At 37.5% G+C, this 27,022-nt stretch overlaps 2 protein-coding genes across 2 annotated transcripts in view; both read right to left on the bottom strand.

The window, feature by feature from the left end:
- LOC131780616 (leucine-rich repeat-containing G-protein coupled receptor 5-like) overlaps positions 1–8,842 on the bottom strand; it is a 47,541-nt gene extending 38,699 nt beyond the window's left edge. The window contains exons 1-13 of the mRNA XM_066174447.1: positions 8,796–8,842; positions 8,538–8,609; positions 7,792–7,863; positions 7,535–7,606; positions 6,789–6,860; positions 6,532–6,603; positions 4,239–4,310; positions 3,658–3,729; positions 3,402–3,473; positions 3,162–3,233; positions 1,875–1,946; positions 395–466; positions 138–209 (exon numbers count right to left, since the gene is read on the bottom strand). Coding sequence (XP_066030544.1) covers positions 138–209; positions 395–466; positions 1,875–1,946; positions 3,162–3,233; positions 3,402–3,473; positions 3,658–3,729; positions 4,239–4,310; positions 6,532–6,603; positions 6,789–6,860; positions 7,535–7,606; positions 7,792–7,863; positions 8,538–8,609; positions 8,796–8,842 — 911 coding nt within the window. The remainder of the gene's footprint in view (positions 1–137; positions 210–394; positions 467–1,874; positions 1,947–3,161; positions 3,234–3,401; positions 3,474–3,657; positions 3,730–4,238; positions 4,311–6,531; positions 6,604–6,788; positions 6,861–7,534; positions 7,607–7,791; positions 7,864–8,537; positions 8,610–8,795) is intronic.
- A 10,508-nt stretch (positions 8,843–19,350) lies between these two features.
- LOC131785458 (uncharacterized) lies at positions 19,351–25,794 on the bottom strand. The gene is made up of 7 exons (XM_059102341.2): positions 25,660–25,794; positions 24,108–24,407; positions 23,620–23,679; positions 22,751–22,936; positions 22,044–22,358; positions 20,664–21,047; positions 19,351–20,144 (listed from the first exon to the last, which is right to left on the bottom strand). The coding sequence occupies exons 1-7, from the start codon at positions 25,763–25,765 to the stop codon at positions 20,092–20,094; spliced, it is 1,404 nt and encodes a 467-aa protein (XP_058958324.2). The 5' UTR covers positions 25,766–25,794; the 3' UTR covers positions 19,351–20,091.
- Between the last annotated feature and the right edge of the window lie 1,228 nt (positions 25,795–27,022).

The following is a 27,022-nucleotide window of genomic DNA, read 5'->3' as shown; positions in this document are numbered from 1 at the left end:
CATAAGATTACATAAAACCGCATAACGTGTTTAATTACCTATAATGGGCAAGGATATTAGAATTAACAAGAATTTGGGGAAGGATTTTACAGTAGAAATATGTAGGTCGACTATGAACTTTTTGTCTTCCTACTCACAAGTTGAGCAACTTGTTGTTGTTACTGAAGACTCCCGCTGGTAGCTCCTCTATCTGGTTCCATCTTAAGCTCCTACAAAAAAAGGATACATGATGGATTTTAGATGAGCATTTTTGAAATGCCTTCCAGTCAGATAACAAAAACTGTCTGGCTTGAAAGCCTGTTCTCACAAAGTTAGTAGATCACAAAACTTTTCTAAAATGGCGGGTGAATCGAGACCAAACCAATATTACATTTGATGTTTACTAGTTATTTACAAGAATTCCAACTCGGAGTTGTTTTTGAAGACATCAGCTGGTATCCTCTCCATCTGGATTCCATGCAAGATTCTATGACAAGATTCACATAAAATTTATAACGATTTTTCAACGTTATCTTTGCAGTTTGTGTCATATTTTTCCAAGTTCATTATCATTTTTCAGCTAGTTTTGCGTTGGATTTATAGCGTTGCTTTGGAAATTGTCAGAGAAAAAGTGTACATTGGTCAATTACTAGGTTTGCAGTATAAAAAAGAAATTTCTCTAACTAGCACCGGCCATGCAGGAAATCTACCATATGCAAATAAAACAAATAAACTCCAAAAAATAGAATATTTTAGTCATGAAAGCTAAGACCAACAGCCTAACTTGTTGGTTTTGTTTGAAAATTGTAGTGTTTTGTCATTTATTAAAAAAAAAAAAGATGTTCCAATGAGGCGAGGTTACTTCTAGTAGTCCGACAATGCAAATCTACAAACCATTCCAGCCTTTTCCACTGCCTTCATGGTTGGCTGCACACACTAGGGGTGTGGTGTATAATAATATTTAACACATCAAATGCCAATAGAAACAAAAGCATTGAGATTAGCTGTTTACAGTATGACCAACTGTGGGTTGTTATGAAAGACTTTACGTGATAGCTCCCTATTTGCTTGTGGCCTAAGTCCCTAAAACGGTTGAACACCTGCCGACATCACCATTTGTAAGCGCTCGTACCAATAGTGCTGATGCACGAGCCTCGACATTCGGAGAATTTGTAAACAATCTGTGCACATGTCTATTACCTTGCGTTGGTGGATCCTTGTACTGTAATCGCTTTGTGTTTGACACCATTATCGACATTATTATTCGTTTCGACACGATCACGCAATAGTTAATAATAATTTAATAATTTACCAATTTATATAGCGCGTATTTACATGTGCTGATCAATAGCGCTTAAATAGTTAATGTAAATAGTTAAATAGTTAATGTAAAAAAATGCCACTCTTCACTTATAGCCAGAGCAGGTTTAGCAATTCAGCAAATAAATTACCAAGCAACTTTTTTTATTTATTTTATCGGCCTAAAAATCTGTAATTGTTAATAAAAGTATGTCATAAGATTACAAAAGAACACATAACGTGTTTGAATACCTATAATGCGCAAGGGAATTTAAGTGGACATAACCTAACCCCTCTCAAGAAGGGTATACCGACTATTGAACTTGTTTGCTTCATGTCGCCGAGGGATAAAAATGTGATGGAATCTTCCCCACTAGCTAACAAATGTATCTTTTGGTACTCTAGATCAGTGGTCAACTAAAACGTAAGGTTCCTCTCTCCACACGATTGTGGCTTGACTTATTAGTAACTAAATAATTACGCAACTTGTTGTCGTTTGATAGTATTTGAGCATTTAAGAATTAACAAGAATTTGAAGAAGGATTTTACAGTAAAAATATGAAGGTCTACCATGACCTTTTATTCTTCCTACTCACAAGTTTTGCAACTTGTTGTTGTTACTGAAGACTCCCGCTGGTAGCTCCTCTATCTGGTTCCCTCTTAAGCTCCTACAAAAAGGATACATGAGGGATCTTAGTATGGCATCTTTGAAATGCCATCCAGTTTGATAACAAAAACTATCTGGCTTAAAAGCCTTTTCTCACAAAGTTAGTAAATGACATCTTCGCAAATGGCGGGTGAATCGAGACCAAACTAATAATAGATTTAATTTTTGCTGGTTACTTACAGGAAGCCCAACTCGGAGTTGTTTTTGAAGACTTCAGTTAGTATCCTCTTTATCTGGTTTCCACGCAAGTTTCTACGACAACATTCGCATAAGATTCAAAATTATTTTTCAACGTTTTCCTTGTAGTATCATTATGAAACTGAGTAGGCTGAGAATCTAATATAACTTTATCTTTATAACACTGTTTTTTGCGCCTTTATTTTAAAGTTCTAATGTTATAAGATGCTCGATTGCAATGATGTGGAAAGCCAGAAGAAATAATGAGAAGGCGCCCGTTTCTGATTGCGCTTAAGGTCTTTGCTTAGATAAGCAGGCAATGCATGGGGATACAAGGGCGCACAATACTCTCTGGACACCAGCCCAGTGAAGTTAAGATATATAAAAGCACATGATATCATGAGCCGGAACATTCTCACGCTTCAGCAAGATCAAGAAATGCGTGAGCTTATTGGCCCTTAACAATTTCATTGAAGTTTATCAGACGTGGTTACCCCCAATATGTGGTTTGGGCAACAAGTTCAAGTTCCTTGGAGTTGACGGTTACGGCGTCGAACTGGTGTTGGTTCTCTTGAAGTCAATAATCAATTTTTTGCACTCATCTGAGTTCATCTGGGGATTTTTGTAAGCCGACTGCTGCTTTACTGCTGCATGTTGCAGCGCTTTGGATTGCTAAAGGCTTGTATTTGTAGTCACACTATGGCTATTACGGGGCCCAATGACCATATAGGCTCAGCCGGACTTACGAACAGAAACAGGCGAAGTTCTGGAAAAATATTCCAACGTTTAGACGAAACGTGTCGCAGAATAAACAAGTTTTACAACTACTGTTCGCAGAAAACTATTCAATAGTTTAGTTTTTAAAAAATGTTTTTAAAATTTTTCGAAACATTTTTTTGAAATTAATTTTAAAAATTTCCAAACTGGGTTTGAACTTGATAGTTCGGCAGCTGAACGCATGGATATATCACCGCGTAACTTCTCAAAATTATTGTCAAAATATGACGGTCTACTATGAACTTTTAGTCTTCCTACTCACAAGTTGAGCAACTTGTTGTTGTTACTGAAGACTCCCGCTGGTAGCTTCTCTATCTTGTTCCATCTTAAGCTCCTACAAAAGGATGCATGGTGGATTTTAGTTGGGCATTTTTGAAATGCCTTCCAGTCAGATAACGGAAACTACTCAGCTAGAGAACCTCTCCACACAAAGGTAGTCTAGAGAAGAATTTTACAGTAAAAATATGTAGGTTGACTATGAACTTTTAGTCTTCCTACTCACAAGTTGAGCAACTTGTTGTTGGTACTGAAGACCCCCGCTGGTAGCTCCTCTATCTGGTTCCCTTCTAAGCTCCTACAAAAAGGATACATGATGGATTTTAGTTGGACATTTTTGAAATGCCTTCTAGTCAGATAACAGAAACCATCTGGCTGGAAAGCTTGTACTCACAAAGTTAGCTAAGTGACATAACTCTTCGTAAATGGCGGGTGAATCCAGACCAAACTAATAATAGATTTAATGTTCATTGGTTACTTACAAGAAGGCCAACTCGGGGTTGTTTTTGAAGACTTCAGCTGGTATCCTCTTTATCTGGTTTCGACGCAAGGTTCTACGACAACATTCACATAAGATTTAAAATGATTTTTCAACGTTTTCTTTGCTGTTTCTACCATATTTTTCCAAGTTCATTATCATTTTTCAGCTAGTTTAGCTTCGTAAACCTAAACATGTGAAAACCGATTTAAGAGAGGATGTCAGCATCCATCGAACAAATTTGAAATATTGTGGCAAGTCGCCCAAAATTCGCCTTCTCTCTTACTTTCATAATTTTTTGCCTAATATGTTCTAATAATTGTGTTGTAGTTTTTTTGCGAAAATATTTTTTAATTTTCGAGAAATGACTTTTTTCGTTCGACCGCTCAAATATGCAAATTTTCACCGTGAATATTACCCGAGTTGTGTGACCTCATGTAACGAATGTACTGGACCTACGGTATTTCTGTGAACATAATTGGGCTAAAAAATATTAAAGTAGGAGGGGAAAAAATTTGTGTGACTTGCCGCTGTTTGTTTGATGCATGCTGACATTAGCTCTTAAGAATGCCACTTTTCACTTACAGCTCTCGCAGCCTGACTAACTGAGAAAATGAGTCACCTCGCAACTTCTTGATCTTGTTGTAATCTAATCGCCTGAAAGAAATTATTTCAACTTTTTCAAACCATCTCCTGAGTAAGTGTCACCCCAGTATCGATAAACAGATTGAAGGGGAAGGGATGAAGTCTCAAAGCTGGGATCTAATAGAAGATAAAACTTCAAGTCGATCGCGTTATGTGTTCTAGCCCCCTTCGAGTACTGGCAAAACAGGAAGTCTCCCATATGCAAAAAAAACAAATAAACTCAGAAAAATAGAATATATAGTCGTAAAAGCTAAGACCAACAACCTAACTGGGTGGTTTTGTTTCAAAATTGCAGTGTTTTGTTATTTATGAAACTACAAATGGTCCAGGTGAGCGAGGTTACTTCTATTAGTCGGGCAGTGCCAATCTACAAGCCATTCGACCCTTTTCCACTGCCTTCATGGTTGGCTACGTACACTAAGGGTGTGGTATGTAATAATTCTTAGCACATTAAGTGCCAATAGAAGCAAAAGCATTAAGTTTGCTTATTTACAGTACGACCAACTGCGTGTAATTATGAAAGACTAAAGGAGGTAGCACCTCTATTTGGTTGTTGTCTATGTCCCTAAAACAAGGGTATGTCCTGGATTTAGGTTGAACAGTTGCTGACATCACGAATTGTATCCGCTCGTATGGTTACAATAGAACTTGTTTTGAGGTTCCTACCAATATCACTGATGCACGAGCCTCGACATTCGGATAATTTGAACATCTAAACAATCTGCGCACATGTCTATTACTACGTGTTGGTGGGTCCTTGTACAATAATCAGTTTGTGTTTTACGCTATTATCGACATCATTATTTGTTTCGACACGATCATGCAATAGTTAATATAAAACAACCACTCTTTACTTATAAGAAGTGCGGGTTTAGCAATACAGAAAATAAATGACCACACAACTTTTTTATCATGTTTTGGCCTAAAAATCTGTAGTTTTGATAAAACTGCGCCATACGATTACATAAGAACTCATAACGTGTTTAAAGACCAATAATGCGCAAGGCAATTTAAGTGGACATAACCTAATCCCTCTCAAGCCTCTCGAGCACTGGCCATACAGGAAGTCTCCCATATGCAAATAAAACAAATAAACTCAGAAAAATAGAATAAGACCAACAACCTAAAAAATGGTAAAAAATTAAAAAAGACCAACAACCTAACTTGGTGGTTTTGTTTGAAAATTACAGTGTTTTGTCATTTATTAAACTAAAAGATGTTCCAAAGAGGGGAGGTTACTTCTAGTAGTCCGATACTGCAAATCTACAAACCATTCCACTCTTTTCCACTGCCTTCATGGTTGGCTACATACACTAAGGGGGTGGTATGTAATAATTCTTAACACATCAAGTGCCAGTAGAAACAAAAGCATTAAGTTTACTTATTTACAGTACGACCAACTGCGAGTTGTTATGAAAAACTTAAGGAGGTAGCTCCTCTATTTGGTTGTTGTCTAAGTCCCTAAAATGGGGATATGTCCTGCATTAAGGTTGAACAGTTGCTGACATCACCATTTGTAGGGGTTCGAATGGTTGCAATAGGAGTTGTTTTGAGGTTCCTACCAATATCGCTAAGGCACGAGCCTCGACATTCGGAGAATTTGAACATGTAAATAATCCGTGCACATATCTATTACTACGTGTTGGTAGGTCCTTGCACGATAATCGGTTTGTGTCTTACACTATTATCGACATTATTATTCGTTACGACACGATCACGCAATAGTTAATGTAAAACAATCACTCTTCACTTATAGCCAGTGCAAGGTTTAGCAATTCAAAAAATAAATTACCAGGCAACTTTTTGATAATTGTTTCGGACTAAAAATCTGTAATTGTCGATAAAACTGCGCCATACGATTACATAAGAACTCATAACGTGTTTAAATACTAATAATGCGCAAGGGGATTTAAGTGGACATAACCTAACTCCTCTAAAGAAGGGTATACCGACTACTGAACTTGTTTGGTTCACGTCGTAGACGGATATAAACGTGATGGAATCTTTCCCATTTGCTGACATTTATATCTTGTGGTACTCTTGATCAGTGGTCAACTAAAAAGTAAGGTTCTCTCTCAAAACGATTGTGGCTTGACTCATTAGTAACTAAATTATTAGGCAACTTGTTGTCGTTCGATAATATTTGAGTATTTTAGAATTAACAAGAGTTTGGAGAAGGATTTTACAGTAAAAATATATAGGTCGACTATGAACTTTTAGTCTTCCTACTCACAAGTTGAGCAACTTGTTGTTGTTACTGAAAACTCCCGCTGGTAGCTCCTCTATCTGGTTCCCTGCTAAGCTCCTACAAAAAGGATACATCATGGATTTTAGTTATGCATTTTTTAAAATGCGTTCCAGACACATAACAAAAACTACTCGGCTAGAAAACCTTTTTCTCACAGAGTTAGTAAGTGACATAACTCTTCGAAAATGGCGGGTGAATCGAGACCAAACTAATAGTAGAATTAATGTTTACTGGTTACTTACAAGAAGGCCAACTCGGAGTTGTTTTTGAAGACTTCAGCTGATATCCTCTTTATCTGGTTTCCACGCAAGTTTCTACGACAACATTCACATAAGATTCAAAATGGTTTTTTAACGTTTTCTTTGCAGTTTGTGCCATATTTTTTCCATGTTCATCATCATGGTTGGTCCTTGCACAGTAATCGGTTTGTGTTTTACACTATTATCGACATTATTATTCGTTTCGACACGATTACGCAAAAGGTAATGTGAAACAATCACTCTTTATTTATAACTAGTGCAGGTTTAACAATACAGAAAATAAATTACCAAGAAACTTTTTGATTTTGTTTTGGCCTAAAAATCTGTAATTTTTAATAAAACTGCGTCATACCATTACATAAGAACGCATAACGTGTTAAAATACCTATAATGCGAAAGGGAATTTAAGTGTACATAACCTAATCCCTCTCAAGAAGGGTATTACGACTACTGAACTTGTTTGGTTTACGTCGTCGACGGATATAAACGTGATGGAATCATTCCCAGTCGCTGACATATATATCTTGTTGTACTCTAGATCAGTGATCAACTAAAAAGTAAGGTTCTCTGTCAAAACGATTGTGGCTTGACTCATTAGTAACTAAATTATTAGGCAACTTGTTGTCGTTCGATAATATTTGAGTATTTTAGAATTAACAAGAGTTTGGAGAAGGATTTTACAGTAAAAATATATAGGTCGATTATGAACTTTTAGTCTTCCTACTCACAAGTTGAGCAACTTGTTGTTGTTACTGAAAACTCCCGCTGGTAGCTCCTCTATCTGGTTCCCTGCTAAGCTCCTACAAAAAGGATACATCGTGGATTTTAATTATGCATTTTTTAAAATGCGTTCCAGACACATAACAAAAACTACTCGGCTAGAAAACCTTTTTCTCACAGAGTTAGTAAGTGACATAACTCTTCGAAAATGGCGGGTGAATCGAGACCAAACTAATAGTAGATTTAATGTTTACTGGTTACTTACAAGAAGGCCAACTCGGAGTTGTTTTTGAAGACTTCAGCTGATATCCTCTTTATCTGGTTTCCACGCAAGTTTCTACGACAACATTCACATAAGATTCAAAATGGTTTTTTGACGTTTTCTTTGCAGTTTGTGCCATATTTTTTCCATGTTCATCATCATGGTTGGTCCTTGCACAGTAATCGGTTTGTGTTTTACACTATTATCGACATTATTATTCGTTTCGACACGATTACGCAAAAGGTAATGTGAAACAACCACTCTTTATTTATAACTAGTGCAGGTTTAACAATACAGAAAATAAATTACCAAGAAACTTTTTGATTTTGTTTTGGCCTAAAAATCTGTAATTTTTAATAAAACTGCGTCATACCATTACATAAGAACGCATAACGTGTTAAAATACCTATAATGCGAAAGGGAATTTAAGTGTACATAACCTAATCCCTCTCAAGAAGGGTATTACGACTACTGAACTTGTTTGGTTTACGTCGTCGACGGATATAAACGTGATGGAATCATTCCCAGTCGCTGACATATATATCTTGTTGTACTCTAGATCAGTGATCAACTAAAAAGTAAGGTTCTCTGTCAAAACGATTGTGGCTTGACTCATTAGTAACTAAATTATTAGGCAACTTGTTGTCGTTCGATAATATTTGAGTATTTTAGAATTAACAAGAGTTTGGAGAAGGATTTTACAGTAAAAATATATAGGTCGATTATGAACTTTTAGTCTTCCTACTCACAAGTTGAGCAACTTTTTGTTGTTACTGAAAACTCCCGCTGGTAGCTCCTCTATCTGGTTCCCTGCTAAGCTCCTACAAAAAGGATACATCGTGGATTTTAGTTATGCATTTTTTTAAAATGCCTTCCAGACACATAACAAAAACTACTCGGCTAGAAAACCTTTTTCTCACAGAGTTAGTAAGTGACATAACTCTTCGAAAATGGCGGGTGAATCGAGACCAAACTAATAATAGATTTAATGTTTACTGGTTACTTACAAGAAGGCCAACTCGGGGTTGTTTTTGAAGACTTCAGCTGGTATCATTTTTATCTGGTTTCCAAGCAAGTTTCTACGACAACATTCACAAAAGGTTCAAAATGATTTTTCAACGTTTTCTTTGCAGTTTGTGCCTTATTTTTCCAAGTTCATTATCATTTTTCAGCTAGTTTTGCGTCGAATTTATCGCGTTGCTTTGGAAATTGCCGGAGATAAATTGTACATCAGTCAATTACCAGGTTTGCAGTATAAAAAAAAATTTCTCTTACTAGCACCGGCCATGCAGGAAATCTCCAATATGCAAATAAAACAAATAAACTCAGAAAAATAGATTACATCATCGTGAAAGGTAATATTATTCGAGGATCTTTCACACAACAAAGACGTTTACCTAAAAGTAAATCTCAGCTAATTGTCCAATTTGCTTGATGCTAACTGAATTTCAAGAATCGTTCTTATTTAGCCTTTTTTAAAATAAAATAAAAGACACTTTCCACTATTTCTATGTAATTAATGATATTCATACTCATAATCGAGAAGAGCGATTTTGACAAGGCAATGTTAAAAGCTAGAATAGTGAAGCGAACTTGAAAAATTCTCTCTAGATGTTATAAACTACTAAAATCACGTGGCCAAAAAATTTCACATTAAAATCGTCGGTAAAATTTGGGAATTCGGTTCGTTTCTATAGCTATGTTTAAGTTGCAAACAATTAACATGTAAAAGGCCTGTGGCTTTAAATATTCTCTGACAGAAGTCTGTTCAAAGGGCTCTTTACCTCACTTCAGCGGATGACTCTCTTCCATTTACTTTGTCAAAATATCAGTGACTTCTAACACTGACAATGACGGTCATTTTCACCATTAGAGGTGTTAGAAGAGAACCTTTTTTTCCGAAAACGTATGATAGATTCTTCCTAGTTTTCCTTATAATTCTGAGGCCAAGTTTGATACCAAGCCTACTCCGGTCACCTGCTCCGGCCACCTCCTAAAAGCCTAAAAGAAGGAGAGTTAAAACGCTTACAATTTCGCTGTAGAAAAGGGCAAGTGCCGTGGAACTGACTGTAAGTGTTTTCCTCGACACTCAATGCGAGTAGCTGTGCCTATGATTCCAACTGCAATTGTACATCGGCAGGGATCTGGGCACCCTAAAATAAAGCAAGACGATATAAATGTACTGACTGAAAGTTAATGAGGCTCTTTAGTGGTACTCTCTGAATGTGTGCATTAGAATACTTTGAATGATAGCTGCCATCTAGTTATCTCGTGAACGCTTGATACCATTCCAGTGTAAGACAAAACAAATATGTCATTGGGTCGACCAGCTGCACCACAGTTTCTTTTAAAACTTACTCCACTTAATTTTTTTGTCAAAAAAAACTCACTTTCAATGACAAGACGGATTTCTTCCTTGTCAAGATCATCCTGTTTCTTCACTTCACAGCTGTACTTGTCGTTGTTTTCTTCAGTAATGGTCAATTGATATTTGATACTTGTACTGTTCTGTACCATGATGCCGTTCTTTCTCCAAACTTTAAATGGTGCTGGTGCACCCTGCGCTGGACACCAAAGAGATGAAGTTTGGTTAAAAAGAACAAATTGAATTTTGGCCACCTTGTCTAGGTTGGGTTCAACTGGAAGAAAACAAATAAATGAAATTACCAAATGAGTTGGAGTACTCGTAATTGCTATCTATTCCTTCCGTGTTGCGACCACTTATTAACATTTTAGAATTGTTTCAGTTAGTAATTTCAGAGGACGATACCTGTAAAGTTGAGTTTTTTGTTGGTGTACGAGCCCCGAAACCAGCCAAAATCATCGAAAAGATCTGATTTTCTGACCCACAAGTTCTGTCCACTGGATCGAACAATAACAGAAATGTTCCCTCCACAAAATACACCAAGAAGATTGGCAGACTTGTTGTATCCATCACGAACCTCAAGATACATATTATCAATGCATGGTGTTGCATGTGAAGTCCCCAAGCTGAAATTCAGTTCCACATAATGTCCCTTTGGAGCCCACAAAAGTTCATTTGAGCGGAACGATGGAACAACTCTCTGAAGGCGTACTTCCGCTATTAACGCAACTGCAAAATCAAGAGAAAACGAGAGAACAAAGCGGGAGACTCCTCGCTCTTATCTTGAGAGAAGTCAATTTCACCAAAGCTATTGAAAGATAATATTAAATGGCGAGAAGCTTTCGCGCGCTAAGTGGAACAACACAAATGCACAACGACCTTAACCTCAGTCGTCCTAAGCTCTTAGATATCGTTATTTAGGTATCGCTTTCCGTAGGATACGCATTTGATCCTCTCCTACCATGTTTTGGTTTGCAATTTAGATTTCACAAATGAAATTTTAATTAAACGCCTTTTTGACAGACGCACTGTTTCCATATCGAAAGTTAATCACATAACTGCACGGACGCGCGTTTGATTCCAAACAACAACAAGTAGAAGGATAGAAGTTTCTTTTAAGCGTAGTGGATGAGGCGCGTTTTTTTTAACGATTTTAGAGATGATTATTTTTTAGTACAACTTAGTCAGTGAAAATTGAATGAATAGAATCGATAATTTTTTTGCATTTTTATCATCTGCACTAAATAGTAATATCAGAATATAATAATATTAATAATTATAATATCACTTGCGCTGAATTATAATAATATAACCATGTCACGGACGTGGTCTGTAGCTCACATGTTAAGTCGTGTTTCTCAGAGAGGAACGAAGATCGGACTCGACAAAGAGGCGGAAATCAACTTCGATACTGTGTTGTCTCATAATTTACCAGAGATCGGTAACTCGAGTTTAGTAATTCTCTCTAGCGGAGGCTCTCCGCCGCATTTTCTCAGTGCACGTGCCACTCGCCATCTTACGAGTGCATCCTATGTAGGCCTGAATATTTTCGTTACATAAGCGGTATTCACGTGTGACCAAAAACCAAAAGGTAACGATTTCTAATGCTTCGGAAATAAGGCATTTAGTCCCTAAATTTGATATTCTGTTTAAAAAAAACAACAGTGCTTACAGAAAGCAATACTGAAGCCCCAGAGGATCATTCTAGACGCCATCTTCCCGTTTTCAGCTGTTGGACGCAGGGGAAGTTTGAATATTAAAGGTGAGTTTAAGAATTTGATTAAATAATGCATTTTTTTGCAGGTTAGGTGCCTTGTATGTTAGTTGAATAATCATAGATCAAAGATACCGAGGCTGTTTACCTCACAAAGCATTGGAAAACGACAAGGTACAGCTATATCATAAAGAGGATATTATATTTTCAAGACACTGTTGCGCTTAACTGAGGCTTTAAGGGGAACTTCCTCAATCACATTTTAGTACATTTGATAAAAAGAACAATTTACTGCAATTTAAAAATGTCCTAACGCCAGAAAGGAAGGGTTATAAAGGGATTCTTTTAAAATTTACCTCTCGCCTGCCTTTACAGTTACATTTTCTCCAATGATATGATTCCGGTGATGGTTCGTCTATTCTTACCTGTATTTCCGCTTCTGTGAAGGCGCCAATAAAAAACGTGTTATTGTTATTATCCCAGCGAAGAAAGTCTAGATGATAATTAAAAAGAGGTATACGGAAAATCAATAACTAATCCTCCCTTTTCTAAGGCTTAAGCGCAGGACTTGATGGCAGATCCGAGTAACTATTAATTTCTTTATCAGCCCTTGAAATAAAAAGTATATATTTAGTAATTCATAATTGCCTTGTTTGAATATTGAGAAAATGAAAATAATCGTTTGTCCTTAAAAATTGAAAGATCCGCCCTTTACTCGGTTATTGTGTCATATTATAGTGATGTTTAATCTTATTTCTTCTTGTATCGACATTTTAAACTTAAAAAATAAATAAATACCTGAAATGTCTTTTCGCTGCTCCCTCTCTTCGATTCAGATCGAGCGGCCTTTAAATAAATGAACTCATGTACAGAAAGCCGTCTGCAAACAGCTTTTCCACATCATTATCTTAGGATGAATATTATTATGACAGCCCTGTCCATTCATTCCAAGTTACTATGGGTACATATTCTCTAACATCTGTGCAGCAATTGTGCTTTCGGCCGGTTTTGAATTTTTAGAAATGTAATCGACATGATGTAAGTCACCAACACATTAAAGAAACATTGTTAGTTTGACATACAAAAATAACAATACTTTATCTAAAATCTTCTAAAATGTAACATGCCGTAAGCGCTCGAATAATTCTACCCCCTCTCCCTCCCCTCGAGGAGAATGGCTTTTTCGGGAAGTGGTCTGATAGGAGATCACAGAATGTGCCTTGAGGTGACAATGGTGGTGAAACCGGGTATCTAAAAATTCCTTAGGGATACCCATATTGAAATTAAAAAGGAAATCTCAATAGCAATTGACTGTACGTACTTTATTATTTCAATCTGACAAGCCTGAATAGTGGTGGATATTTGCCTGGCCGCAAAGCGGTGAGGTGAATATTCACCACTTTTAATTGTTTTGGTATATAGCACACAGAAGACAGAAAATATATTTCCGTCCAAAAAAGTGTTGGAAATTAAATTGTTTAAGCGCAATTGTGTCACTTTGGCTGCCCAGAAGTGAGTAGTACTTGCTAATCACTTCGATCAGCGCACACGAAAAGTACTATTCACCTACATCCGTGACTCAAAAATCATACATACTGCCCCGTCCCTCCCTCCGTCCTTCGAAGATGCCCTGTTATCTCTTTCTCTCTTAGATTCGATAATTTTTTTATTTTTTTAGTTTAGAATTTTTTAACTGAGACATCTCACTGCAACATTGTTTATTAATCGTTCAGGTATTACAAAAAAGACTTCTCGGAACTAATGACTTTAAAACTAGTGCTCTAGAGTACGACTTCGAACCGGACTTGAGAAATAACTATTACTATGTGTAAAGTTTATCCTGGCAAACAGAGTTCGTCCAGTTGGTCTTGAAATATTTCGCGAGCCTTCGATGATGATCAGATTTTTCCAACAATTTCTCAAAGCTCGGCGATATTTTTTGATCCTCCAGGCGTAGATAAATGGATCAATCGCAGAACTAAGAAACAAGAAACGAGAAGAGATGATGTCAATTTGATGGAATGTAGCGGAGTCCGTGCAGCTTTTGCAAAAATACGATAAATGAAGAGTAGTATACTGTGGAATGTATGTGATGAAGAACAACGCAAGAATAGTCACGACAGCGACTAGCATATTTCTTTCCCGAGCCAGAGTCTGTCTCCTTTGCATCCCTGACGAGTTTTTGAAGCTACGACAAACCTCTTGCGTTCGCCTGGAAAGCGCGCGAAATACGTAAATGTACACAAACAGCAGCAATATGGCCGGTAGCGAAACGTGTGTATGGAGATATACGAGACAATATATCCTCTCAGGCAACTCTGTTGCTGGAAGAAAGGAAATTAGGACAGCTGCAATCCATATAAAGCCAATTAAAATCTTCATTCTCTCTTCAGTGATCCTGGTTTTGTACACCATCGGTTTGTTGATGGCAACATAGCAAGTCATTGATAAAGCAACGATGGTCGAGCTGCCCACAAAAAGCGTTGCAGAAAGCACTACGTAGATGGCATTCTTGAAGACTCCCACATATGGTACAGCTACCCTAAGATATCGGAACAAATCCCTCAAAGCTACTAAATATACAACAAAAATTCCAAGAAGAAATTCAGAGGCACTTAAATTAGCGATGAGGATATTTGGGGGCGAGCGAAACGATCTGCAAGGATTCTTGTAAATCACGAGAAGCAAGACACTGTTCGAAATCACAATAACTGCAGACATCGCGAAGCCAATTACAGCTAAAGTCAACAAAAAGCCGGGAATGTTAATGATCCGAAGGTAGACATCTTCCTCTTGGGTAGAGTTCGTAGTTGTAAATTGTACTGTATTATCTGCCATTTTCCAGTGGCAGTTTCCAATGGTGCAGTAAACACTTCTAATACAGAATGATTTTTTGTGCGAAGAGATCAGCCAACGGAGTAAAATGTCTTTAACCGAGAAAACTCATTTGAAAGCGCTGTAATTAACTGTTCAAAAATTCACCGTTACAAATTTAATAAACGTTTACACTATCTGTGCACAAAATGCATCTTATTGTGTAGTCTAAAGTAATTCTCATTGGTTGAAGAGGTGTTTTGAATTTAAATATCCTTCGGCAGAAAAAACCCAACAATGAACCTGCTGGAAATAGCTGAAGAGATTGCGAAAGTGCAGGCATTCAAAGGACAATACCGGATCACACTACTGAATTAAAAACAATAACTTTCCAATAAACAATAGAAGAGAAAACAATTTTGATATCATGTTGACATGAAAAGGCATGCCTGAGGTAGAAGTTTTGCATTTTAGTTTTTTAAGACTTTGAACCGAAATCAAGGAACATTTGCGAGTTTAGCAAAACCGATTTATTAATGAGAGATTATAAATGATAGTTGAGAGAATGCTTATTTTCATAACATTCTTTGATTTCCTTTGCGTAAAATTACTTCTCTATTAATCTATCCTTTTTAACCGTTTTTTTCCTTTCTTTCATATTGTGCGAGGTTTGGGATTGTAGACGGCACTATAAGGAGAGGAAAGCAAAATTGACAATTTTTTTTCCGAGAAGATCGCCAAAAATCGTGGGCTTGGCGAAACTGTGCCAAAAGAAGTCGTAACATTTTTGGTAAAACCAAATGGCTAGAACGAGTTGAAGCTGTAAAATTGCAGCCTCCTCGGGTAGGCAAATAAATTACGAAAAAAAAATGAAACAGAAATTATTTCGTGCGCAACAAGAAATGTCAGACAACATCGTTAAAGTAAATTCTATTAAAAAATTGAGGTCCCCATGAAGTCAACGTGAATGTGTCATACAACCATGTCCAGTCCTCTGCCGCGCGAACGCCTGACTCTTAACATAAATTTCTCTAGAAAACAACGGAATTTCTATATTAACATGGAAAATCATAAAATTCAGAGAAGGAGATACTAGAATATAAAAGAAGCTAAGACCTAAAAATTCCGCAGTCTAGACTGTGGGATGAAAGGTTCCGGTTTAAGCGCTCCTCGAAGCACTTTGGAGAGTTCCTCTCTCTCTCTCTCTCTCCCTACCAAGGTAATAACAGTCCAATAGTTCTCTATCCAATGGCAGTAGCGACAAACTTAGTCGCTATGTGCAACAGAAACCGAGGTAAGCTTCATTCTCAAATTCAGGAGAGAATGATCAGTCACCCAGTTCTTCCACGGTGTTTGTATGTTAAGGCCCTTTCTTATTCGGGCGTGTAAGTGGCACCTGCCGTTTACAATTCAAAGGTCGAAATAGTTATTTCATTGGCGTAGAGCTGTTTATAGACATGTTTTCATAAAAAAAGACTCCTTTGTTGACAATTATTATCCACATCTACGAAAGCTTTCGACTATTATCCACTGTATCATACCTTGAAAATATTATAAAGCGGTTTCCCATTGGCACACGGGCGTTGCTGAGTCCGCTATATTAGATTTCAACACCAGACAAACGTTGGCTTGTATTTAAGAGTGATAAATTTTGTGTTGTGAGTTCCATCGTGTTATTTATTAGAAGACTTGTTTTTTCCTGTCCCCCGTAATTTAAACAAACTGAAACCAATATGATACGGAGTACGACAAAGTATGAAGGAAATCAAAAGAATTGCAGTTACATCGATTGTTGCATAGTGATTTGTGTTTAAGTTTCTCAGGGAACCCTTACTTGAATCCACGGTCACAAAAGGTATATTTCAATCGCGAATTTAAGTATTTTAAGTATTTTAAGGGTAAATTTCTGTTACTTTCGCAGTTTTTGAGGTAGGCATGAAGCTCAAAATCAAAATAAACACGAAACGTAGGAGTCGTCATCCTTTCCTCGCGTCTTAACCAACAACTCAAGGAGATATCTGTTTGCGGAAAGGCACAGTAACTTTCAGAATTTCTTAACACTACGGCTCGTCTTCTAGGGTTTTTTTCCGAAAGTGGAAATTTTTGTTTCACAAAAAAAATATTCAAATAGAATGGAGCTACTCTCAAAAGTTGAGTCCATATTCAGTGCCATGACATCCTCAGCACTCGTGCGTGAACCGGGAGAATTCACACATCAACTCAGCCGTGAAATCGAAAGCCACTTTTTCTGCATTCTAACTCGCTAGCTGCGATCAATCCGATGCACTTGAGTGTGTCCGATTACATAAACATCCAAGAATCACCCCTGTGACACCTATTACCTCATAATACCGGTATGAACAGGTAATATTCCCATATCGGACCAATTAGAGCGCGGTATTCATTTAACCGTAGCGGTTTGTTTTGGTTACCTCATCTCCCGGGAACCAAACCTACATTCTTTTCTGAGGTAGTAATCGAGACTTGAAGTTATTACTGAAGGTTTATAAACTCAAACTCAGCTACAAATACTCACTGTACATTCTGAGGTCTATTAGCAGCTGATTGCAAATGAAAAGCTCAAGGAGACGCTGCGAGAAGGCAAGAGGTAGAAACGTATTCTCTCTAACATGATAGGTTTCTATGAATTCCGATGTATCTTTTATTTTAGTGCACTTCTAATTTTAAAAATCGCAGCTTTCTATTGAGGCCTTCGCTCAGCGTGTAATGAATATGCTTCTTAACGTTTAAGCAATATGTTTAGTCAAATACTTAGTTCCTACGAGGTGAACGCCGACATGATGTTCTATAGTCAAGGCTTAACCTTAATTTTATTTCTCTTTACAAATCTGCCTGAGGACATACTGATTCTGTAAGGAGAGATTATACATTGATCAATTTTGGTAGTTGATTACGTGGGTTTGAATCTCGTAAGATCAAGTTTGTCGATATCGATTCAAAATACCATTAAATTTAAATACATCCAAGGAGATCCTGGTCAAAATATTTGAGGGCAGAACAAGAAGGTTCAAAATCAGTACTGAAAACTCTATTTTAGAACCAAGTTTGCTCACTTCGTTCATTTTGCCTCCTGAGTAACGGGTACCTGCTTTCCCTGGGATTTCTTCAGTTCAACAGCGTTATTAATTTTATTTTCATTAAGCGGTAAAGTCATGTTTTTATCAAAGATATCTTTTAGTTGAGAAGAAAGGTCAATTTGGTGCTCTGGAGGCAAAGGACTAATTTCTTTTTTTGAATTACATTCGGATATCAACGATTCGAGTTGTTTTCATGTTCAAATTTCACGCTGTAGCCTCGACACCTGTTAAATGGGATGATAAACCCATCCCATCATCCTAGCAAGACCAAGAAGTGACGAGCGCTTGAGGTGCGAAAATAGGGATAGAATGTCAAATTTATTCTTTCGTACATGAAACTCTTTAGCTGTTTGTAGCTTCTATGAAACAAGAAGTCCTTTCAGTGGAGCCAACATACGAAAGTATACAGTCCATTTGAGTATCTGAGTTCGCGCTTCGCGACATGACGTTTGGAGAGTTTCTGAACATACCTGTTGTTACCCAGGAATTTTCCGGTGTCGTTTTCATTTTTTTTTTTCGTTCGAGAAGGAAGAGCCGGGGGGGGTCAGGCTTTTTTTCGAACAAATCTTTTATTCTTTGATTTGTACAACTCTGAAGTGTTATCAAACCCTTAATTCAAACACATATACACTGTTACAACAAGGCAAGAAAAGGAACAGGTATTTCCTTGGAAATAGCACTTGGTTCAAACCGAAAAAATGCATGAAAATCAAATTAGCGGAAAAGCGAACGAGCCCATAAAATAATAATAAAAAAATAAATAGACTCTTTTGATATTAAAACAAACCTATTTGCAGTGCTTTTTTGTCTGCATGCTAATTTTTGAGATTAAGCTCTTTGAATTTAACATATTAATCTTTTTTATTATCCTTAAGGAGTGTAAGTGCCTCCCATTTTTTAACATCTTCCTTCATGAGTTTTCGATGAATCTAATCCTACGTGCAATCTTTAATAGCAGCCAGAAGGTAGAATTAACCAATGCGTTTTCATGCTTGCTTACTTGTTTTGCACTGATCTCAAGCGATCTGTATCGTACGCTATAAATGTATATCTCGTTGACAGAACGCCTTGTTCTAGTGGAGAAAAGGGCAAAGACTCCCAGCACGTGTTTATCATTTGCTAGTTGCTTTTGTCCCGTTTCTACACTGGAAATTAAAATGGCCAATTTGTAAACGTCTAAACGGTAATGTTATATTCTTACTTAAGACCAAAGAGCGCAATCTTAGTCTTACATCTTGCCGTCAATCTCTCTGTTTTTTTTCTTTTAATTTTCATTTCCTTGTTTCACTGTTTGAAAATGGCGCGTGTTTGACGAGCGTTTTCTGCTTATCCATTCATGACAGCCAGATAAAGGTACCTAACAAGACTTGTAAGAGGCCAAAAAGAGGGGAAATACTAGGTTTATTGGATCAGGGTGTGTGCAATACGTAATGAAATCCTGCAGATAGAAAAAACCCTTTATAAAACCCAATATATTTTACACCGGAAACGCATAGCAAAAACGCAATAAACAATTGAAATCTTCATTGTGAATGAATTTTATTATTTTTTGAAAGATATCGTCCACTATCAACAGGTTTATTTACTCCTACCATTTTTTAATTAACACATTTATCTCTGTCATCACCATCATCATTTTCTTCAGCGTTTTTCAGTTGCAGCAGCACTGAATGAAATTTTAATCACATTTTCAGAGCGAACTTTTGACTCAAACCGTCATATGCTTTCTGTGATGTTCTCGGTACCAGTTTACTTTAAATCCCCATATGAACCCTTAAAACCCGTACAAGCCTTCCTGCCTTGCAGGCAACTTTTCTTCATAGAATAATTAATCCATGCTACTGTATTAAGAGTCCTTAAAATTCAAGTTAATCATAATTTAAGATTCTGAATAATACTGGTATAATAACGAAAATAAATAAAATGTTATTATCGTGATGACATTGCATTGTCTCAATCCTTCACGGCGCCAAAAGGTGCGACTCTGTTTGTTTGAAAACTGCAGATTACCCGACCCTTCCCATACGACTCTAAACTAACTATACTACTATGGATATATTACACGATGTAACTCCATATTCTCTTAATAAATTTACAAGTGAATGTACAAAATCTACAAGGGGAATTGTTAGATCTCGTGATTTTACTGAGGTTTAGAACATTATCTGTTCCTTTTTATACGATGCGTTTATCAGCAGTGACTGCTTTGAATATCAGTTTTAAACGACCTTGAAAACTACTGTCCAGTCATTCTATGGTATTTAGACAGACTCCTGTTCATTAGTTTTATGATGGAAAACATTTCAAAATTGTTACAGCACATTTATCGTCCTTTTCACTCCTGTCGTATCCTCATCTGGAGTCACTATGGAAAACAAAAAAAAAATATGTATATGGCAAGTATGAGTTCAAGATAAAGTATCATGAAAATGAAACCCCCTGTTGCCACAGGCTCTCAGATAGATTTTCGTGTCCAGTTCCTTCGCTTCCTTATTCACTTCTGACTGGTCTGTCTTTTCTTCCATGGGAAAAAGTGCACTCACTTATTGCAAAATTTTGACCTGAATACCTGCACAAACTTGTTGGGAAATGTAACACGGAGGAGTCTGCAATTTGGATTCGGACTTCGGATCAATGTCACTATCTGAACAACTACCCTCCTACTCCCCCTCCCCTAACCCAACATGAACACTATCTTGTATTCATCGCAACTGTGTGAAGATAATTGCACACACCCTCTCAGTCATCCTGATCTAAGTTACACAAATTGGGACTAAATTACTTATACTCAACGCGAGAAAAATTCGTTACTTAAAATAATTGCAAAATTGAGCTTATCAAATTCGATTACAGTTGTAACTGAATTAATTGTTTTTTGGCTTACCTCTGAATATTTCGTTTCTGAATACTATGCCCGCATGGGCTCCATTTCTGCTAAGGTAAACCTGAGCCTTCGTTCCGTCATTGGCTGTCAGTGTGTGCACAAAACCACCCTTGTGATGCTGCTCTTTGTCTATTGGTTGAACAGACGCCAGTTGACCTCCAAGTTTGGCTCCTTTAGCCAAAATTGGAGCCCCGCTTGTTACGGTTGGCGCGTAGCCCTGCTCCTTGTCGGCTTTGGATAAATTTTTGTTTGCTGTATGAGAAGCAACTGAGTTTGTTGTTGCTTGGGAAACAACTGGAGATTTCTGCGATGAAGGGGAGATTTTTTCGTCCCCCGCGTGTTTTGTATTGTCTTGGAGTGGTGCGGATAATGTCGGTAGAGGTCCTGAGATTTATAACACGGCATGTATAAGTTATCACACAGCATATATAAGTTATCACACAGTATATATAAGTTATCACACAGCATGTATAAGTTATCACACAGCATGTATAAGTTATCACACAGCATGTATAAGTTATCACACAGCATGTATAAGTTATCACACAGCATATATAAGTTATCACACAGCATATATAAGTTATCACACAGCATATATAAGTTATCACACAGCATATATAAGTTATCACACAGCATATATAAGTTATCACACAGCATATATAAGTTATCACACAGCATATATAAGTTATCACACAGCATATATAAGTTATCACACAGCATATATAAGTTATCACACAGCATATATAAGTTATCACACAGCATATATAAGTTATCACACAGCATATATAAGTTATCACACAGCATATATAAGTTATCACACAGAAAAATAAGAAGTAACACGAATGAAGTTTGGAGCGTCTTTCTGATAGTGCCGTGAAAGCAATCAAAACGGCAAATCAAAGGTGAATCACCCTCTCCTCCCACCTTTGACGATCACGACACCATAACACCACACGACGTTTTATGTCCATAGACGCAAGCTAGCAAACAAGACTTAATTGCCCTGGCTTATTAGGCCCCTGTGAGGCTAGGCTTGCACATAAAAGTTATTTATATTGAGATAAGAATAAGACGGTCTCAGATAGGTACCACAGTTATGTCCATCTTGTATTTTCAAGAGTGTTTATGTTAGAAAAACATCTATGAAACTGCCAAAGCTGCAGGATTTTCCTCATTTTTGTGAGATATTCAGCAGCCTTCCAAACATGGATAAATCATTTTCAAATTTTCTGAGATGCTAAGACGTGATGAAAAATTTTTCTAATTTCTTTAGTGAAAGGAATCCTTCGCGAGAAATAAAGCAAATCATCAAATTTAACAATTTTCGCCGAATTCTTTGTACTTATGATCAAATATTCTTACACTTTAAATACATATTACCTCCTTCTGGAGGAACATTCCTTATAAACTCCTCAATCCCGCCATCATTTCCCGTCGGTCTGTACCGTGCCACTGTTATAAAGCCATACCGTTTACTGACCGCGGTTCCAACTCCGAGTTCAGCGGTGTTAGCCCAAATCAACTGACTAAAGTGTTTGTAAGCACCGCTGGCTGCCTTAGGTCCTCCTTTATCAAAATCATAGTTTTTAACTTCATCGTACCACCGTTGGACCATCTCTCGGCAGTTAACACAGTTGTCAACCATGGCACCTTCGCATTTCGGAACGGCTGGTTGAAAATAAGCCAGGTTCTCTCCTAAGAAAAAGAAAAGAAAACTCCGCTTATTTGGTTGCTCAGGAGCTCCATGGGCGCCCGATCCACAAGGACCTCATGTAGCGAGACTCTGCTAGAGGGAGGTTCCGTGGGGTCTGGACGCACCCGCCCCCCTCTTTTCTCCTCCCACTATTTCATCAGGCCCATTAATTCTCTGACACTATCCTTGCAAAATAATACTCAACTGAGTGAATTTGTTTCTGTAACCGTTGTAAAAATAGGGGAAGGGAGCGCGGGCGTGAGTTGGTCGAGAGGTGATCTTGGATAAAACTCTGTTTTAAAAAATTCCCTGAAGCGCTCCTTAGAAATTGGGATGAGCCTCTTCCGGTATCAGTCCACTAAATATGTGCAACTTAACCATTTCATAAACTTACCCATCTTCCGGTTGTGTATGGCGACTTCATCGTGTTGTAAAGAGTCAGTGGACGCCAGTTGATCCGCCCAGTTTTGCGCTCCATCTGCCAATTCACGTGACCACATAAGAGGGGGGACTCCATGTTTAGCTCGATAGTTGTTATGTGCATCGAGACAATCTTGGGAGAATGGATCGAGTTTACCACCTTTTACCAAATGAAAGACAAAGTATATCAAAAATCAGTTGACAACTCGAAATATACTTGTTTGAATTGTTGGCCAAATTTTTGGCTGAAAAACACCGAGTTACAGCGTCGATGATTTTATAGTAGGAACAGGGTAAGATAACTGATATATTCGTTGTAAATAAGACACGATATCCACGGAAAAATTTGTAAGTGCGCTGAACGTGTATTGGACTCACAAAGATGGTGGGCTGATGGCTAGTGCGCTCGCGATGGACTGGGGATGAAGAGCTACCGGCTCTACCCGTGGGCGCGTGTTAATGATCAAGACACCTCACACTCGCAATGCTTCTCCCCACTCCATCCTGGAGTATAACATAGACCGGAAGTATTTACAGGAAAACCTGCAAAAGTACTGTAGACTAACATCCCATCCAGGGCTGTTCGATTCAGTCGCGATTGAAGGGTCTTTATCATACGCGTATTTCGTCTATCTTTTTAAGTTAACCTTTCGTAAGATTTTTTCAAGTGTCTCACAGAGGAATTATTGGTGCTTTGCATATAAAACGAAACGAAGTTTTCTACCTTTGCTATGAGAAATTCAAAATGATTCAACGTTCTAGGTTTAGCCTGAAATATAACAGTAATGCATCGTGTATAGAAAAATTCAAATAGGACGGTTATCTGGTTATCTGCCATCATACCATTGTCAGCTGCAACCTCTGAGTTGATAACAATCACTTGAGCTTTCCCACTGGGTGAGTCTGTTTGATAAGATTTATACAAAATTTTAGTGTGTTTGAAGTTGTATCAGAACAAAGCCTTTACGGTCAGTAGAGAGCAAATTTCTTGAATGATGAATCTACTTCACTTTAACCTTGTATGGTAAAATGGGGGCTATTTACCCCTGGGGGATTCAACTAAGGGGTTTAGAGGATAAGGGATAAGGAGGGGGTTATTTTTAAACCATTAATGGGAATGAATCTGTGTATGTGCGCATTTGACATAATCACAAATTTTTCAAGTCTGTAAACCCCTTGAATTACAAAAGTTTTTTTTAAATTCTCCAACGAGACTGGAAACAGCACAGCTTTGTAAATTTTGGGGTGAATAAGTTTTCAGAGTTCAATGCTGGAAGATTGAGTGTTATACCGTCAAATATACAATATAGCTTTCTTGTAATCTGTTTTACCTTGGACAACATGTCCCTGACCATTAGCAGTATGTAATAAAATTGCTCTTCCAGTTGCTTGTCTGGTCCCCTCAACTGCTTTAGAATTTACTGTCTTAACCTCATTCTGCGCAGCTGGTTTATTTACAGAAGTCAGTGGAACGGATTGCTTTACTTGAGGTTTCTGTAATGTGGTTTTCTGTGGGGTTTTGTGCGCAATTATATTTTTCTGAGCGCCTGGCTCGACAAGGGGTGTATTTTGGACAGAATGATGATTTTTGTGAGGTGAAGAATGGTGTTTTGTTAATCTTTGTTGATGACCTGCAAACGTTTCAAGGAAAGTAAAGAAGTGAGTATTTTTCTGGATTAATGGTATGCATAGGAATCGTCTCCTTAGAGTCAAATTGTGAACAAATTGCCTAAAAACGAGCGTCATCTACGAGTGACGATTCTTAAGTAGCACTTAAAGCGCTTTCAATTTTAGTGTCTTTAAATCAGGACGAAAGTGATTACAACGGCTAATCGTGAGTGGACAAGTCGCGATTAAATTTGAATTTGATTGGTAGTATATATTTTCTCCCAACTGTTCTCGATACATTTGCTATAGTACTGACGAAGAGAATTTGTTCAACAATCAAGAGCCTCTTAAGTTGGTAATCATTTCCTTTATTCTCATAACCTCAGTGATTGTTTTAGGGGTCGTACTGATAGGAGAAAATAGTTACTAATCACTTGTAGGAGTTAAAAGGTTAAGGGATATCGCACGTAATCTGTGCAAACCAGAGAGCAACGTGAAACAATGCAGAATTACTTTCGACGCTCAATGGATATTTCCTCTCAAGTAACCTCTTAATCGCTCCAAGTTACTTACTAATCCAGTGGTTAAACACGTAAGTTACTTCCTTGGACTTAGAGCCATCTCACATTGCAAAATGAACAGTAGTCATACGGTAAACTAAAGAATATTATTCTGCTGCTGTGCGTTTATTTTAAATAGACGGCTCAATTACTCAGATTTAATGCACAGAAATAAAATTCTTGAAGAGAATGATAAGGAGTACTCTAAATAAATGAGAATAGTCATGACAGTCCGCAAAACTTATGGAAACTTTACGTGACTGATGACCTAACTTATTTAATGGGATTTTAAATCCTGGAGCAAAAAGGTCTAAGTAGTGGGTGTTGATAAACTGTGACATATCTAGAATCGCTTTGACCGGTTTCTGTGTTCTTAACGTATGAAGCGTCTATTTCGCGAACTGGTGAAATTAATTTTCTCATAAAAGCAGGTCTTATCGTCTGAGATTGTATAATGTCTGTAACCAAAACATTACTGCAAGTGAAAACGTTTCCAACTCTCTTTGGTCGTTTTGAAACTTCTAAAGAAAAGATATACAAATCCCTTATTCTTTGCAGTCGTGGTTTTGCGTTAGGTGTCTTCTTCATTAAAGTAAAATAAAGGAAATAAGGAAGAAACATGCTTTATTTACTGCTATCAAAATGCTCTAACGAATACGTAATTGGTGTTTTACAATAAAACGTCTGAATATTGGGTCAATTGTAAACAACTTACCTTCTAGATTGGCTGACGCGAACCCTACGAGCAGCAAACCCACAAAACATAGCAAGGACGCCATTGTTTTAACAAGATTTCGTAGCGTATAAATTACCCTTGACATCAAATATTTGCAAGCGAGTCATAAGCCACTCGTACAAATCAAACTTGGTCTGACACTAAGACTCATAATTTATGACCAAGATCAATTACCGCCACTTGTCATTCCCATAAAGGGCATGCCCGCGCTGGTGCCAAATTCATGTTACAAAGTTTCCTTTTAATAACATGCCAGATAAATGGCAAAGGAGTACAACGAAATTGTGGATATCAGTTGAAAAGTAATTTTGGCTGAAATTTAGAGTAGAAATTGTTCGACCCCAAATCGTTTTAAAATCGTTCACCGAACAGGTACCACTCGTGACAGGTACCTGAAAATGTGGCTATGGATCATTGAACCTGATGGACTCCTGTCTGCATTTACTGTAAATATGATTTGGCTGAAGACTGAAATCTCCATGGCTGAGAAAAACCAAATTGTATTATCCACTTGCGCGTCCATATTTTACCTAGCGAGTAACAGGGCCAGAAAAAATGGTGACGAGAATATTTTTATGTGAATACGCCTGAGGTCAAATACGCTTTGAGTCCTAATTCTGTGGCCGTTAGGAAACTGGTAGGCGGAGTAGTGCATATGTTATTTTGGGCTTGACAATGTAGAAAGCAATTTCTACTGAGAGTCGCTTTCTCTGACTTCAGCAAAGTTGTTCGAGACCCAAGCAGAGACAATTTTGAATTGAATGACTTCAAAGTATACGTTGCCTTGGCAGCTAAATCCAAGGTTAAAACAAAACAGCAATAGTATGGGCAATTTTTGCAGAGGAGCCAAAGTCACGTTACAGCAAATCAACTTTGAAGAATCTAACCTATAACCCGTCGAAAGCTAGTTTAGGCTCTTCATAAGCATCATCAACTCAAGGATAATTTTGGGTATCATTGTAGAAGTCTCGAGTCTGTGTGCTATTTATACAACTTCTGGGAACGGTAGCAGAACAGTATTTGGTCGAGGCGTTCTTGTATCTAGGCGTTCATGTTCTGCAAAGGAAGAGCAAGGCCGGAAAGAATTCTGGAAGATTAAATTTGATTATTGGGTGAAGAACAAAACTGGTTCTATTTTGCGATTCGATTCAGTTAGAAGCTCTTATGTACAAGTGCTAGATTTCGTTATGATCATCTCTCTCAAGCACTGACAATTGACACGTGGGGACGAAGCTACAGTTTTACGATTTGTAAATGTTTTATTTGACTTACCAAAGAGGTATCGATGTAACGACGAGAGAAAAGAAACGAATCAGGCACTAAGGCGACCAGAAAACGAAAG

This window comes from Pocillopora verrucosa, chromosome 1 (assembly GCF_036669915.1).
Source record: "Pocillopora verrucosa isolate sample1 chromosome 1, ASM3666991v2, whole genome shotgun sequence".
In the NCBI taxonomy this organism is placed as follows: domain Eukaryota; kingdom Metazoa; phylum Cnidaria; class Anthozoa; order Scleractinia; family Pocilloporidae; genus Pocillopora; species Pocillopora verrucosa.
Note: the sequence above shows the minus strand (reverse complement) of the source record. Positions and strands in the feature narration are given on the sequence as shown.